The 15,709-nt window shown below is 41.6% G+C and overlaps 1 protein-coding gene across 1 annotated transcript in view; it reads left to right on the top strand.

The window, feature by feature from the left end:
- Positions 1–15,709, top strand: part of FAM135A (family with sequence similarity 135 member A) — a 1,678,755-nt gene that overhangs the window by 356,222 nt on the left and 1,306,824 nt on the right. The window contains exon 6 of the mRNA XM_044063901.1: positions 10,472–10,645. Within this exon, the coding sequence (XP_043919836.1) occupies positions 10,472–10,645 (174 nt within the window). The remainder of the gene's footprint in view (positions 1–10,471; positions 10,646–15,709) is intronic.

The raw sequence follows: 15,709 nt of genomic DNA, 5'->3' as shown, positions 1-15,709 counted from the left end.
ATCTTAAGTAAATTTGAAAAAACATTGGTTTTAGGTTACAGGGATGATACTAATGGTGGAGCAAAGAAGTGTGAGGCTTGTGCACAATGCTCTTTCATTTTCCAAGGGAGTAGTCTATCATTAAATAATACCACTATGGATAAAGTGCTTTTTCTTAAAGGTACTTGTGGCACCAGTAGTGCAGTTTATCTAGCACATTGTGATAGTTGCCCCACCTTTTATGTAGGTAACACCAAATGTACTCTTAAAAAAGAACATATAAGCAGTTATATGATATCAAGACAAAAAATTAAAAAATGCTTTATACATACATTGTTTGCAGTGTGTCAGATTTAGGAGGTTTTTATTTAGAATCCATGATATAGTGGAATTGAACCCGAGGGGTGGTGCATGGGAAACTTGCCTTGAATATAGATAATTATATTGGCTCATACCTCTCAAGTGTACTCATTTGGGGTCTTAAAAGGGTCATGCTTCAAAGTTCCACATTGAATGGGTCTGTTACACATTCAGTGTTAGGAATGTTTTAGGTGAAATCCATGGTAAATTGACATTAATCATATTAATTCATTAAAGGATCTTCTTTATAAGTGAAAACAGCATATTTTAACCATCCTATGACCTTCCTAGTTGAAGTTGTTAGTAAGCCATTAGTATGTGTTCCACATTTTGCCCATTTGTTCCACATTATGAAGGCGAGTGTTCGTCATTTTGGTGATGGAAGGTTGAGAGCTATGTATTGGCTGATGAAACTAGATGCCACCCATTTTCCAGGTATCAGTGAATATATTTCTTTACAGTCAATTTAAAACCCCCAAAAGTATGTGAAAAATACACACACAAACTAAAATAAAAAAACTGAAAGACAACCCCAACCTGAAACGTAATACTCGTAGTGGGACAAACCCCTGTAGTTTAGCAGCTCATAATTTTACGAGTAGTGCATTTCAGATTGGGATCGTCTTTCAGTTTTTTTTTTTTTTTATTCTTAGTGTGTATTTTTTCACATACTTTTGGGGGCTTTACAAGTTTTATGTATATTAAAATTATTTAATGTTGCATAAGTTTTATTTTATTATATATGTACTCATAAGATTTATTTTCTCTGTATTTTGAATGTATAACACTACAAGTGTATCATTTTATATTAACTTTGCTCATATTTTATTCAAACATGCATCAATTGCAGGGTTAATTTTTTTTTCTTAGTGTTATATTTGTATTTCACTTTAAGACAAGAAGTCCGAATTATGACATTACATATTCAAACTCACATTGTACTTGACTGAATTGTTCTGTTGAAGTCCTAATTATTTTAGTTAGATAAAAGCACCTAACTTATACTTGTGCATAGGTGCAATAAAAATGTTATTTATTCTGGTTTGTATGGATTTATTGTACTGCGTTCTCCTGTCTTGGTACACACCTGATCTTGTTGCTTCTGTTGCTGGTGATATGGTCCTTGGCCCTCTCCACACTGCATGTCTTTTTGTTTTCAGGTTGTCTGATGGAACCAATGAGGTTAGAGTTGCAGGTGCCATTTACGAAAGCAAAAAAAGTTACCAGTGGAGTACCACAGGGCTCAGTTTTGTACCCTCTCCTATTTAGCATATATTTCTCAGACTTCTGTGCCAGCACTCCTGGCCTGTGGTTAACTAAGTTCCAAAGAAGTCTTCAGTATCCTTTACTCACATCTTATTAGACCCAAAAATCTACTGCCAATCATTAGCGGACCGGAGTTCCGCTGTGGTGACCCCTAACTGGGAAAAGCCGAAAGAAACAAACAAAATTGAATATAATGCACCTTTTGGCATGTATTTGCCTAAACGTATCACACAACTTAAAAAAGATCAGTGGCCTTAAAAATCTTGAATGTTCTTCATGTTTCACTGTTGCAGTCATTACATTTGAGTAATCTGCTGGCAGGTTGCCCTCAGTCGGCCTGATTAACAAAGTCTTGGGTCCTGCGTCAGTTGCTGTCCCTTCTTCCATGATGTCATGTCATCAGGGGTATAAAACATGCAGCCGATACCATTTTATTCAGTCTTTCTTGCCGCGTGGTGCCCGAAGCAGAAGCAGTTCGCAAGTGCCGGTCGGCTGACTCCTGAAATTTTCGCATTCGAGTTTCAGAACCAAAGTATTCAATTAAAGCTAAGTACCCCGCTGGGGAAACTTTTTCTTGCTCCTTACCAATGTCAGTAAAAGTTAATAATTGCATTACTTGTGGGAAGCAAATACCTCATAAGGATTTTCATTTGTACTGTATTCCTTGCCTAGGCCCTGACCACGACGTACCTTGCTGTCAGTTTTGTGCTTTATTTAATCAACGCACTATCAAACGTCGGTACATTTTTGCTTCTAAATATTTTGGCTCACGCTTTAATTATCCAGAAATGTCATCGGTTAGCAGTCTGACTACCGGAATACCTAAAATACGCAAAGAAAAAGACAGAGACAGGCAGTTGAGGTCCAAAACTGCAGACGATGCTTCTCCTAAGCCAGTAGCCAGTTCACCGGTACTCAGTGAGGCGCTTTCGCAGCCCCTGATACCCACTACTTCTGATTCGCAGGTCTCTACTGAGACCAATTCAGAGTCCGGTATGTCGCGAGATGCTTCAGTTATGGAACCCACGGATGTGTCTACCTTGGATGGGTCCAGAGCCGCTGTGCAGGCACCGGCTTCTGAGGGTGTTTTCAGGCCTACAGATTTGTATATTAGACTGATGCCATCTTCAAAACTAAGGCCAAAATCTAAACCTATGCCTAAAAAACTAATGGCTGGGCCGTATGTGCAGGCCCCTATGCCTAAAAAAAACAAATTATTAAAATGGCTGAAGATTTAATTACTCTGATCAGGGGTAGCCACCCCCCCCCCTTCTAAGAGGCCTAGGCAAGACATTGATTATGAATCTTCTGAACAGGATTCTGTTTCTTCTGACTCTTCTAATGACCAGGAATGGTCTATTCCTACTTATGAGGACTCTGATGCAGAAGATTCCATTCCTTCTGCTTCTCCCCCTGAGGATTTTTCTTTTGGGGAAACTTTACATACCTTAAGGAAACATTTTCACTGCGAAAGTCAGGATTTCTCTGAATCTAAAAAGAGACTTGGGGATTTTCTTCTTCTTCCTCAGCATAGGCCTTTGACTATACCTCCTGTCCTAGACATTGTTGATGATGTTTTTTCAGAATCTAGTATGGCTCCTGATTCTCTGCCTCCGGCTCCTTGTAAGCCAGACAGATACTACAGGGTTCCTGACTCCCACAAATTTATTTTCAAAAATCCTGTTGCAGATCCTGAAGCCATTTCTCAGTGTCCCAAGAGCATTAAGACTTCTACTGCTAAAAATCCTACCCCTTCTGATAGAGATTCCAAGGCACTGGATAGATGGGGTAAGAAGGTTTTCACTTCTGCAACCTTGGCAATCAGGGCTTTAAACTGTCAATTTCATATGCTAAAATATCAACAGCATATCATGGGATTGCTTTAACAGAACATTATGTTAATTTCTGACTTTGTGGAAAACAAAGATTTACAGGATTTATTGCATTCAGCTGAACAAGTTGGAAAACATACTTTGCAATGTGGTTTTGATTCTTTGGAGGCCAACTGGGTTTGTGCTAAGAAGGCATGCTTGGCTCAGAGCAAAATCTGCCTGATCATGTTAAAGCAAAATTGTTAGATGCTCCTTTACAACAGGACCGTCTCTTTGGTTATAAGGTAGAAGTTGTTTTAAAAAATATGGAAGATAAAGCTAAATCTGTGCAAACTGTGAAAGATTTCTTACAAGTGTAACCTCCAAGATTTAGTAGGCACTGACCTACTATGAACTAGTCCTTTCCAGTTCCTTCGAGAGCCACTCAAGTCAAACCCAGACATTCCAAAGGCTCCAGTTTCAGTCACAAGGGACTTTAAGAGCAAAACAATGGGGTGCCTCATCTTCCAAATCTGGAAACAGCAAGACACGTCCCTATGGTAAGCAGACTCAATGACTTCCCTTTACACTTACCAAGCACTTACCTTTTAGCTGCCCCTTTGGGGGGAAAACAGGCTCTTCATACATGAAACTGGCAACCTATAACCCAGGACAAATGGGTTTTAAATATAGTATCCCAGGGATACAGATTTCATTTCCACGCTGCCAATTCCAAACGGATGGCCAGACCTGCCCCCAAATCAGTGGGCAGAGGCCCAGAAACAAGTACTTTGCCTCATGAGTATGGAGGCTATTCAACCAGTACCAGAAGAGGAAAAGGGACAAGGTTTCTATTCAAGACTTTTCCTGGTACCCAGAAAAGACCAATCATGGTGTCCAATTTTGGACTTACCTACTCTAAACACCTTTCTGGACATTCCAAAATTCAAGATGCGGACTCTTCACCAGTTACTTCCTATGCTAGGCAAAGATGCCTGGTTGGCAACTCTAGATTTAAAGGAGGCTTACCTGCATATCCCAGTCAGGGAATCTTGCAGAAGATACCTCCGCTTCAAAGCAGGCTACTTGCATTACCAGTTCTCTGCACTGCCATTTGGCTTATCTACTGCGCCCAGGGTCTTCACAAAGTGCCTGACTCCAGTCATTGCATTTTGCAGGCAAAGAAACATTCAAATATATCCATACCTGGACGACTGTCTAATTCAGACAGAAAACAAGGACACTCTTCGAAACCCTCTGGCGTTTGTAAAAAGGGTTCAAACTTGTCAAGGGTACACTATAAACAAAAAGAAATCACAACTGGTACCCTCTCAAATAATTACATTCCTGGATGCAAGCTTGAATACAACTGCCCAGATGGCTTTCCTTACTCCAGAGAAGCAAATTAATTTGGTTCCTTACTTCAAACAGATGGCCACAAAAACCCTACTTTCTGCAAGGCAAATACTGCAAGCCTTGGGGTTCATGGCCTCCTGCATTCTTTTAATTCCATATGCAAGACTGCATATGAGGAAATTTCAGTGGTACTTAAAAAGTCTATGGAGTCAGTATTGTCACAGCCTAGAAACAATGATTCCTATCATTCCTTGCCTGCAACTAGAGTTCCTATGGTGGGCAGGGGCCTGCCATCAAAACAAAGGACTGTCATTCACGCCACCCCCTGCCACCCAAACCCTAACTACAGACGCATCAGACTATGCTTGGTGGGCACAGCTGGCAGGGAAGTGCATTCAGGGCAAATGGAGCCCGAATCAAATGCACCTTTATATCAATCAAAAAGAAATGCTAGCTGTGCAGAATGCACTGACAGCCTTCAAGGACTACCTTCATCCAGGACAATTAATGATAGACAGACAACACCACGGTTATGTGGTACATAAACAAGCAGGGGGGTACACACTCCTACCCCCTTTGCAGACTAGCCATGGCATTGTGGAACAAAGCCTTGACCTACCAAGTACAACTACAAGCTCAATTCCTGCCCGGAAAGCTGAATACTCTGGCAGATGCACTAAGCAGAAATCTCATGGACCTACATGAATGGAAACTGGAAACATGGATTTTCAACATGTTGACATGCAAATGGGGGAGCCCAGACATAGATCTTTTTGCCTCCACCACAACTATCAGTTGGACAAATTTTGCACAAGGACTCGTCACAAAAAAAGCCTGGAAAGTGGATGCTCTATCCTTCAGCTGGAAAAACCTATCAGTCTATGCTTTTCCCCCTCTGCTTCTGCTCTCCAAAGTCTTACTAAAAGTCGAACAGGACAAACCAAAAATTATTTTGATTGCTTCAGACTGGGCTCACCAGCACTGGTACCCACGCCTACGCAATGTGTAACACCTTCCACTGTGGCACCTGCCTCAGACACCTTACTTACTGTCTCAGCAGAACAGCCAAATTCTGCACATGCAGCTCCAAACTTTGAATCTTGCAGCGTGGCTAATCACCTGATTTCAACCTTAGCATCCCTCCGCAAACCTGTGATGGATGTCATTTTGGAGGGGAGAAGGCCTAGTACTAGAAAATCTTACGCTGACAAATGGAAAAGATTCTGTGCCTGGAACCAATCTCAAGGGATAAGCACAGCAGTGCCCAGCATTCCTCAGATTTTACACTACTTAACTGAGATGCTTCACAAGGGCCTGTCCTTTTCTTCCATAAAAATCCATGCCTCAGCCATTTCAGCTCATTACAACACAGAACCTCCCCTCTTCTCTCATCCTCTGCTAAAGCAGTATCTCAGAGGGGCCAAAAACTTAAGACCACCCAGGAGAGCTCCAACCCCTGCCTGGGATCTCAGTTTTTTATTGGAAAAGCTCACTCTCCCTCCTTTTGAGCCAGCTACTACTGCAGATTTAAAATTTCTCTCCTGGAAAACAGCTTTCCTCCTTAGCAGTCACTTCAGCTAGAAGGATTTCCGAATTACAGGCGGTTATGGCAGTGGAGCCTTTCATCATTTTTCATGTGGACAGGGTATCTCACAGGACCAATCCATCCTTCATGCCTAAGGTGGCATCCAGTGTGGCTCTTAATCAGACCATTCATTTGCCAACTTTCTTTCCCAATCCACAGAACAAGGGGGAGCGGATTCTGCATTCATTGGATGTACACAGACAACTTAGATTTTACTTAAACAGGACAAAATCTCAGAAAATCTGAACAACTGCTGGTGGCATTTGCTGCAGGGGCAGAGGGAAAGGCTATTTCAAAGCAAACCATTTCCAAATGGATAAGCCATTGTATTCGTTTCTGCTATATGCACCATGGAAAACCTATCCCCCAGGGGATCAGAGCCCATTCCACCAGGGCTGCATCTACTTCTACAGCCTTTCTCAGAGGTGTTCCTACCAGGGACATTATAGAAGCTGCTACCTGGAGCTCAGTTCATACGTTCACCAAACATTACCATTTACCACTTTTCTCTAAATCCAGAGCTGGCTTTGCCACTGCTGTCCTGCAGGGCCTTATAGCTGGTCCTAATGCTATATAATTCCCTCCACCCAACCATAGCTTTGGGAATCTACCCAAATGTAATGACTGCAGCAGTGAAACACGAAGAACATAGTGTAGTTGTGTACACTTACCATAAATGTAGATGTTCGAGTGTATTCACTGTTACAGTCCTGGTTACCCTGCCTCCAGCCCCCTGTTTTTCTCTGGCTATACCTCTACTTTCTTTCACTATGCTTAATAGCCCTTTTGGTGTATTTGCTTTTGGGTATGGAGGTATATATTTTTTGTGTTTTTTAATTTTATTTGCTCCCCATTTGGGGGGGGGGGGCACCTGACATCTGGGGCAAGAAAAACTGATGTAATGGCATCGGCTACATGTTTTATACCCCTGATGACCTGACGTCATGGAAGAAGGGACAGCAACCAACGCAGGACCCAAGACTTTGTTAATCAGGCCGACTGAGGGCAACCTGCCAGCAGATGACCCAAATGTAATGACTGCAACGGTGAATACACTCTAACATCTACATGTATGGTAAGTGTACACAACTGTACTTTTATCAGTAGAGACTGGCAGCCCTTTCTCTGTACTCTTGTCTCTTAAAGCCTCCTCTATTGAGGTTTGTATCTGGCTGTTCGAGCCATGAAAGATCCAGCCCTGTTGGCATCCTATTCCTTGCTAAACTAATGGTACCTCAAGTACTTTGTCAAAGGAACAAAACTTTTATCAGCAGATAAATAAGTCACATTGGCATGATGAATCCATATCCCAATGTATCCCTCACCTCTGGAACAAACTTCTCCTGCATGTCAAGTAGAGTAGCACCCTTGCCATCTTCATGGTAAACCTAGATAATTGGTTGGTCAGCCTCAAATTCCTATCCAGCCTATCTTGTCTTGACCTTCTTGAGGCTAGAGGGAAGTTTAAAATATGTTTTTGGCTTGTCTTGAAATGGTGTGCAGACTGATTGCCTAGTATTTACATATGAATCACAGTGATGTGGTATATAAATAAACAAGGGGTTACCAGATCTTGTCCTCTTTGCAGACTTGCCGTGATAGCCTAAGAGGTGGCATCTCTGTTCAGTTAACTCTTCAGGAAGTACACATTCTATCAGAGCAAAATATTGTTGCAGACAAGGTGGGCAGGACCAAGACAGACCCTGTAATGAATGGAAATTATATGGAGGGGGGCTTCAAGGAACTGATCCGGCTGTGGAGGAACTCCTTTTTTTCCTCCTTTCAAAACAGTTTTAAGAAACTGTACTCCTGGATTCCTTGCAAACAGGCTTAAAAGATTGGTGCCCCTTTTGTGCATGGCTGGAAATGTTCCTTTATGCTTTTCAACTCTTTTCACTGATACCACTGTTGATAAAGATCCAGAGGGACTCTCCAAATATAGTGGTGATGACACAGTTGGTCTCCCTACTTTTGATATTGGCCAAGGGCAATTACCATAAGCTTCTCCACCAACTGGACTTAGTCACGCAAGACAGAGGTTGTTTTGAACACCTCAACCTGAACACACTTCAGTTGACTGCCTGGCTAATAGAGTTTCAATATCTTTAAGTCACCGTTTTTTTCTGAGGACATGCAACAAGTACTAAAGGAGGCTAAAAAACTGCCACTAGAAAATCGTATATATGTGTAAGTGGAAGAGATTTTCTAGTTGGTGCCCTGTTAAGAACCAGGACCCTTTTAAGACGTGCAAGTTATTATCCTCTGTCTTTTCTTACTCATCCATCCATGTTCATCTTTTGACAATTTCTGTTTTTCTGCCCTTAGACCCTCTTCTTATGCCGTCAAGTCAAGTAGTTTTTGAAAGGGATTTTACATGTCTGTCCACCTAGAAAACAGGTAGCTCTTCCTTGTAATCTTAACTTGGCACTTGAAAATTAACACTTCTTCAGTTTGAAGCTTCTGACATGGAGAACTGTATTACTCATTCCTCTAAATTCAGCAAGAAGATTGCCTGAGCTATAAGCTCGTATGGTACATCAGCCCTACCTTATTTTTCAAAAGGATATGATTTCTTTAAGAACAATTCCTTCTTTTTTCCTAAAGTGGTTTCAGAGCTTACCTTGAGGCAGTCTTAATCTCCCTGTATTGTTTCTAGAATGTTGAGACGAGAGAGAACAATCCTACATTGTGGATGTCCAATGGTACCGGGTTTGATATAGGATAGCGGCATAACTTTTGTTATTTACTGTTGGCATAATGGTTAAGCTCTTTACCTTACAGACACAAGGTGCAATGTTTGTTTCTCATATGAGGTAATTGGCTAGGCTTAAATGGCCCACAAGGGCAGTTAGCCTAGTACTAATTTATGAACCTACATACTCTGGATGTTCATGGGCAACTTGGTCAGTACTTGCATAGATTTAAATCCATCAGGAATTCCAATCAGCTGTTTGTCTACTGTGAAGGTAAGAAAGAAAGGACAACCAGTGTTAAGCAGAGAGTTTTTAGATGGTTGTCTTCTGCTATTTCTTTTTGCTATTCCCACTATGACTTTCAGGCAGAGTTTCAGGCCCACTCTATAAGGGTTTCACTTCTTCTCTGGCATTCAGAAAAGGGTGGACTCTAAAAGTACATTCTGTACATACTTTCACAAAGCGTTTACAAAGTGGATTATTTTTCCAGGTCCTGAACAGGGTTTGATAGGACCATTCTTCAGGGGCTCATGGATTTTTGAGCTCTTTTTTTTCCCCTCTATGTTCCTAAGATATGGTAATCTACCCAAGTATCTTGGACTACTGCAACAGTAATTTAATGTTGACCATAGTACAGTTGTGTAAGTAAACTTACCTTAACAGCAGATGTTCTAGTAGATCACTGGTGCAGTAGCTGTCCCTTCTCTCTATCCCCATTGTTTTGTTTTTGATGTGTTACCAGGGTGTGGATGTATATATTTCCATATATTTCACTATTGCTTTTCTTTTCCTTTCATTTTTCCTTCTAGGGCTGTAGCCTTACTTCCTGAATCAAGAAATCTCTGAAGCTTTTTGTGCCCATACTACCTTTTTATGTGGCTCTGCCAAGCCTCTAGCAGATAGAGTGCATGGAAGGTGCTTTGAAGTTTTGAAAGCTGGCTTATGGTCATATCCTTTGTAGGATGTAACCCAAATAGATTAGACTACTGTAATAGTGATCTTTTGCAACATGCTGTTATGGTAAGTTTACTTACACAACTGTACTTTCTCTATATTTGTTAACAAACAAAACTAAGCAAGTTAATCTGCAACTGTTTTGCTATCTCTAGAAAATTTCCACTTTTTGCGCTTGGAGATATGTGTTTACACACACACACACACACACACACACACCTCTTTACAGTTTATCAGAAAACTGTGATCTAGGATGTATACAGCTTATTGCTGAACTCTTTAGAAATCATATTTTCTATATCTTCTAAGATTTTGCATTGTGCTGCAATCGTATGGTATTGGTATGGTATAAATATGGTATAAGTATGACATTTCCTGAAACATTTCAGTTTTACTTTGAATAGATGTAGCAGTTGTAGAATTTAGGCAACAGCTCAGTGTAATAATGTTCTTTGTTTTATGTTTAGACCAGATGACCTAAATTCTTTGCAACTCATAAGCAGTCGAATATTAAAATTGCACTTTAGCCTTCAGCGAGGACTTCATCAACATGTAAATGTCATGTTTGATTACTTCCACCTCTCTGTTATATCAGTCACCGTTCATGCTTCTCTTGTTGCATTACACCAGCCTTTAATAAGGTAAGTTTCTTACTGATGACACTTGGAATGCAGAGCGAAAGTGTTTCAAACTAATGTCAATTTAACTCTAACAGGAATTGATTTAACTGTGTCTTTGTGTGTGTAGTGGAAGATACAGCTTTTAGTGTGTGTAAACTTGGCTATGTATTTTATATTGCATAACAGAAATGAGTGAGGATTTGCTGCAGTTCAGTAGCTGGATGGCAACATCAGGAACCCTCCTTGATGGGTCAGCAATGGTGTTCATTGTCTCTGCCTGCCACAGTTTGCACTTTTCATCAGAAGCTTCCATGCTCAGGGGCATGTACTCCTGATGCTGGTGCTGGTACACACATTTCAGAATGAAAAAAATGCCTCTCTTCCACTTTATATTTCTTTCCAGACCACTACAGCAATACCTTCACTTACTCGTTAGAATGAACTAAAGTATCCCTGGTATGGCCAGGTGAAGACCTTGTGTGAGGCATAAATACCAATGGACCTGCTTTGGCATAATCCAAACCTCCTTTCTTTTCTGGCACACCAATTACTTGAGTATTTTTCCTGTGATCTGTGTCCACCCTAGTCTGCTTGCCTGTCCGTTAGTTGCTCTAGGTCTGTTATAACCAAAATATACTTCTCTTACAAGTCACAGTTTCATTGTTGAATCTGCACTGTAACCGTAACATGGCATTAAGGCTTCAAATCACCTTCTCTTCACAGTGATTAGTAACTGCAATGCAATTGTCCTGTTTTTCCAGTTTTGTACTTACTCGCTCGATAGGCTGCATCAACTACTCCCCATATGAAACTGCTTCCATACACTCAGTGATGGTGTATTCTTGTGAATCCTTGGACGTCTATTACAGCTTTAGCACAATCCACCAGATAGTCACCCACCAAACGCAACTTGACTGGCTTGCTTACTGAGGAAATGTATTTATTTATTTATTACTAACTTCAAGACTTCAGCATATCAACCACTGACTGCAGTTATCATGAACAGGGAACCAGTATTCACCTTTTTGTACTAATTTAGTCTTTGTAAATTTAGGAGTGACCAAGTAGAGATGTATACCTTCCACCACAGCAGCTTTGACTCTGCAGTTGTTGTAGCTATGTATGCAAGCTTAGTTTTGTGCTGACATGGGCTGATTCTATACTTGCTGAAGGAGAGTAGCTCAAAAACTAGCTTAGATGTTCTGTTTGTGGGAGGGGGGCTTTTCAGCCAGCCTTCTCAAGACTTGAATGACATTTTGAAAAGCCCTTACCCCATGCGGAGGGCCATTTTACCCCTTCAGGCTCCCTGCCCTTTTCTCTTCTAGACCAATTCAGTCCGAAAAAGAGGAAAACTCCTCTTGCAGGCTTTGAAGGCATTGAAGTGTTGCATGCATTTGCTGTTACCTTTGCTTATCAAGTTTCCCAAGAGCATGATCCTGCTGCCTTTCTGACAAAGGCTTCATGCAGTCCTGACTGCATTTGTGGAGGTAGTTTTGCAAGTATGCTTCAGGCTGGAAAAGCTATTGCAAAGAGCTAATATACTCTGGAATGTGATCACTGGAGACTTTAGGCTTTTCCCTCAGAAAACTTAATTTAAGGAGACAATTTATCTTTGCAGAACTGGTGAGACAGGCTGAGACTGTTCTGAAATGTGCAGTAGTGTTTGTTCCTCCTTTAGGACAAAGTCAAGGATTATACCTTTGTCTGGTATTGAAATGGATTGTTGGTTAACATCCAGTCCAGAACCGCAAGCAACACTATCAGCATATCTGGTGCACCATGGTACTGGCTTTGCTGCAGCAAGGTTACCTGATATGTCACTGGACATTCACCCCTGACTACTTCTGCCACAGCCTTGTCTGGGGTCCACATAGAAGATACATTCATTTTGCTGTGGACAAGCAACAGTTCCAATGCAAGGAACTTTTTGTCTTTTCTCTAATCCTGTAGTGTTCACAAAGGTGTTTATTTTGGGAATTGAAATCTTGCAGGGGAAGGATCACCATATACTGATCTATTTTGGAAATTGAAATCTTGCAGGAGAAGGATCAACATATACTGATCTTATTATCCGCTGTTGCAGTAGTGATAACATCTTTGAAATTACATTACCAAAGCAACAATATCTAATCTACCTTCCAGAAATAGATAAGGACAGGGTAAAACTGTCACCATGGTGAAGGTATAAAGTTCAAAATTAATAATACTAATAATAATAATAAAAGCAGTAATAGCTTTAACACTCCATAAATTCAGAAAAATAGTAAGACTGTAGAGTGCAAGACGAGCACTTTCAGCAAATAGCTTTCTTCAGACCCTGACATTTGCTAAAAAAAAAAAAAAAAAAAAAAAAAAAACAGACAAATTTAAGTTGCTGAGGACCAATCGAATGAAGTCATAATAATTTCTCAAGTCTGTGCCCTTTAAGTGCAGGCTTTAAAGGGACCGTGCGTTCATTCTCAGAAATTTATCGGCCTGTAAACGCATCTCTGCAATTTCTGTTCGATTGCATAAGTCTCCACCTCGTAGACTCTCCTCAATGATTTGTAAAACCATAAATAAAAATTTATGGTCAGGATATCTTGAAACATGTTGTGCCAAAGCACTGCTTTTGTTGTTGAGTCTAATGTCACTTAAGTGCTGCAGTATTCTGTCCTTGAGAAGCCTGTTCATTTTTCCTATTTGAAAACTTGCATGTTGATTGCAAGTAGCAATGCAAATCATGTTCTTACTAGTACGGTCTGCATAATGATTTGGTCTATATATTTGTGAAGCTGAGAGATGTTTAAAAAGATTTCTAGAATCAGTGTGTCCACATTCTTTATATTTCCTACAAGGAAATGTACCTAATCTCGGGGGGATTTGCTTAGCTTTAGTTGTAGGAACATCATGACATAAAAGAAGTTTCAGATTTTTCTTATTTTTAAAAGAAAACCTGGGGGCTTCTCCGACAAAACTCCTGATGTTATCATCTGCAACTAGCATCTTCCAATTATTTCTGATGATTTCACAGATTTGTTTGTTCTCATTACTGTATGTCAGCATAAATCTCAACCCCCTAGTTATCTTCTCCCGAAACAAGTGTTTGTCCTCTATCTTCCACTTTTATATCATTAGAGAAATGAGGTCTGCCTTTCGTGGCTCTTAAACCTTTAATGTTGTGTATTCCAATCTCACCTTCATTTTTATGTATGGGTTCAGAGCCGATCCTCTGCTCCGATTCAGCCGATGTATAAGCTCGAAGACTTCTGGTTGGCTCGTGGCAAAGCAGGTATCCCATAGTGCACCAGTACAAACCCCAGATCTCGTTTGCCGTGTCGACGAGTTCGGTTGTGCTTCTCTTGGCTCTGGCTAAGTGTTAACTTTTTTCATACTTATATTGTGTAAAATCTTGTTCAAAGTTATTATTAGTGTAGTACAATTGTTGTTGCATTAGTATTTGTTAGTGTAGGTTTACTAATTCTTAGCTAATTAGCTCCTTTGCACCAATTGGTGCAAGCATTGGCTTTGGGCCTGTTAATGTGCTTTGTGGTATCCTGTGTACCAGTTTTATATTTATTGTTAGTGTGGATAGCTTGATAACGCTAGCGTTTTCTAGTCTACAGTTTTGTAGAGCAGTTTGGTTTTTGACAGTTATCCGCTGGTGTTGATTCTTTACAGTGGTTGAGTTCGTTGTTCGAAACTCCAGTTTCAGCTTCCTCTGTTAATCTTTAGCAGAATAAGGGTTTTCTGTGTGTATATTTTTGCTGGTCTGTTTAAATTAGAAGGCCTAGCAGTCCCCTTCCTTTCCGGACTAGGCTGTTTTAGTTAGAGGACCTAGACCTCGTGGTGTTTCTTCCTCCTTTAGGGCTAGGCCCGTTTAAGTTGTAGGACCTAGTCCTCCCTTTTACTTCTCTTTTCGTTTGTGTGTTATGTCTAAAGAGGTTAAGGAGCACAAGCCTTCGGGCTTCAAGAAATGCATGAAGTGCTCCCAAAAAGTGTCATTGATGGATGGTAATGGTCTGTGTCTATTGCTTAGGGGCCATCCATTTGCAAGAGACTTGCTTGTTTTGTCATGCCTTTTCCCCTAGAGTGTTACAGGAGAGAAGGAACACGCTAATTCTAAAGGGTCTTTTAAAGCCTTCCTTTGAGGAAGCCATGTCTAGCTCTTCCTCTTCTTCCAAGTCCACTAAATCTGCTAAGTCTTTGAAAAGACCTTCTCCGACACTGGCTGGTGTCTCGGAGCCACTTCCTAAAGTGGAAAAATCGGCCTCATCGGCTCCACTGCCTTCGGAGCCGACTGAGAGCAGCATTGTGGTGACAGGGTCGGATCCTAGTTAGTCGGAGCTGACCACTGAATTTATGGAACCTGCTATTTCTCCAAGATCAAGATCCCCGACTATGTCCTCCAGGTCTTCCAGGAGCCTTTCGGAAGAAGATATGGAGAGGGTGGTCTTGAGACTGCTGAAGTCGTCTGCTCTATCTAAATTATTGTCGGCTGTGGAGCCTATGGAACCTGTTATACCCTCGATTTGTTATTCCTCCTCTGAGCCAAGCTGGTTTGTCTGAGTTGGAGGGCTTGGTGCCATTGGTGGAACCCTTGGCTCCAGCTCCACTTGCCATTGCTTCGGAGCAGAGTTCTTCTCCGACACTTTCGGTGACGTCCATTGTGTCCAGGGGCCGAAGCTCTCCGGTCGGTGCCAACAGGGAAGGTTGGAATCAGTCTTCTTCGGTTCCGAGTCTCCCTCTCGGCTCTTCGGCTAGGGTGAGTTCGGACCCTGCGTCTATCTTGGAGCCGATAGCTCTGGCGCCGATGGCATCCTCAGTCTCTTCAGAGCAGGAGAGGTCCTCTGAGCCGGAGAGGTTGGCATTTGAGATGATGAGGAGCGTGCTGTCCAGGTCACCAGTTGCCACCAAGGGTACCAGCACTCCCCCCCCCCCCCCCCAGAGCACCCACTTCGGTCTCAGCCCCTACTCTCTCCGGAGACAGCAGAGACCCTCAGGAGCCACCGACTGGTGGCCCCCACTCTTCCTTGACCTCCCCGGAATACCCTTCTGAGGAGCCCCCCAGGAAGAAGACATGCAAGAGGAAGCATGTTGACTCCC

The sequence above is a fragment of the Protopterus annectens genome, chromosome 2.part2 (assembly GCF_019279795.1).
Source record: "Protopterus annectens isolate FY-2018-M chromosome 2.part2, PAN1.0, whole genome shotgun sequence".
In the NCBI taxonomy this organism is placed as follows: domain Eukaryota; kingdom Metazoa; phylum Chordata; order Ceratodontiformes; family Protopteridae; genus Protopterus; species Protopterus annectens.
The sequence above is the reverse complement of the archived record's forward strand: the minus strand, read 5'-3'. Positions and strand labels throughout refer to the sequence as shown.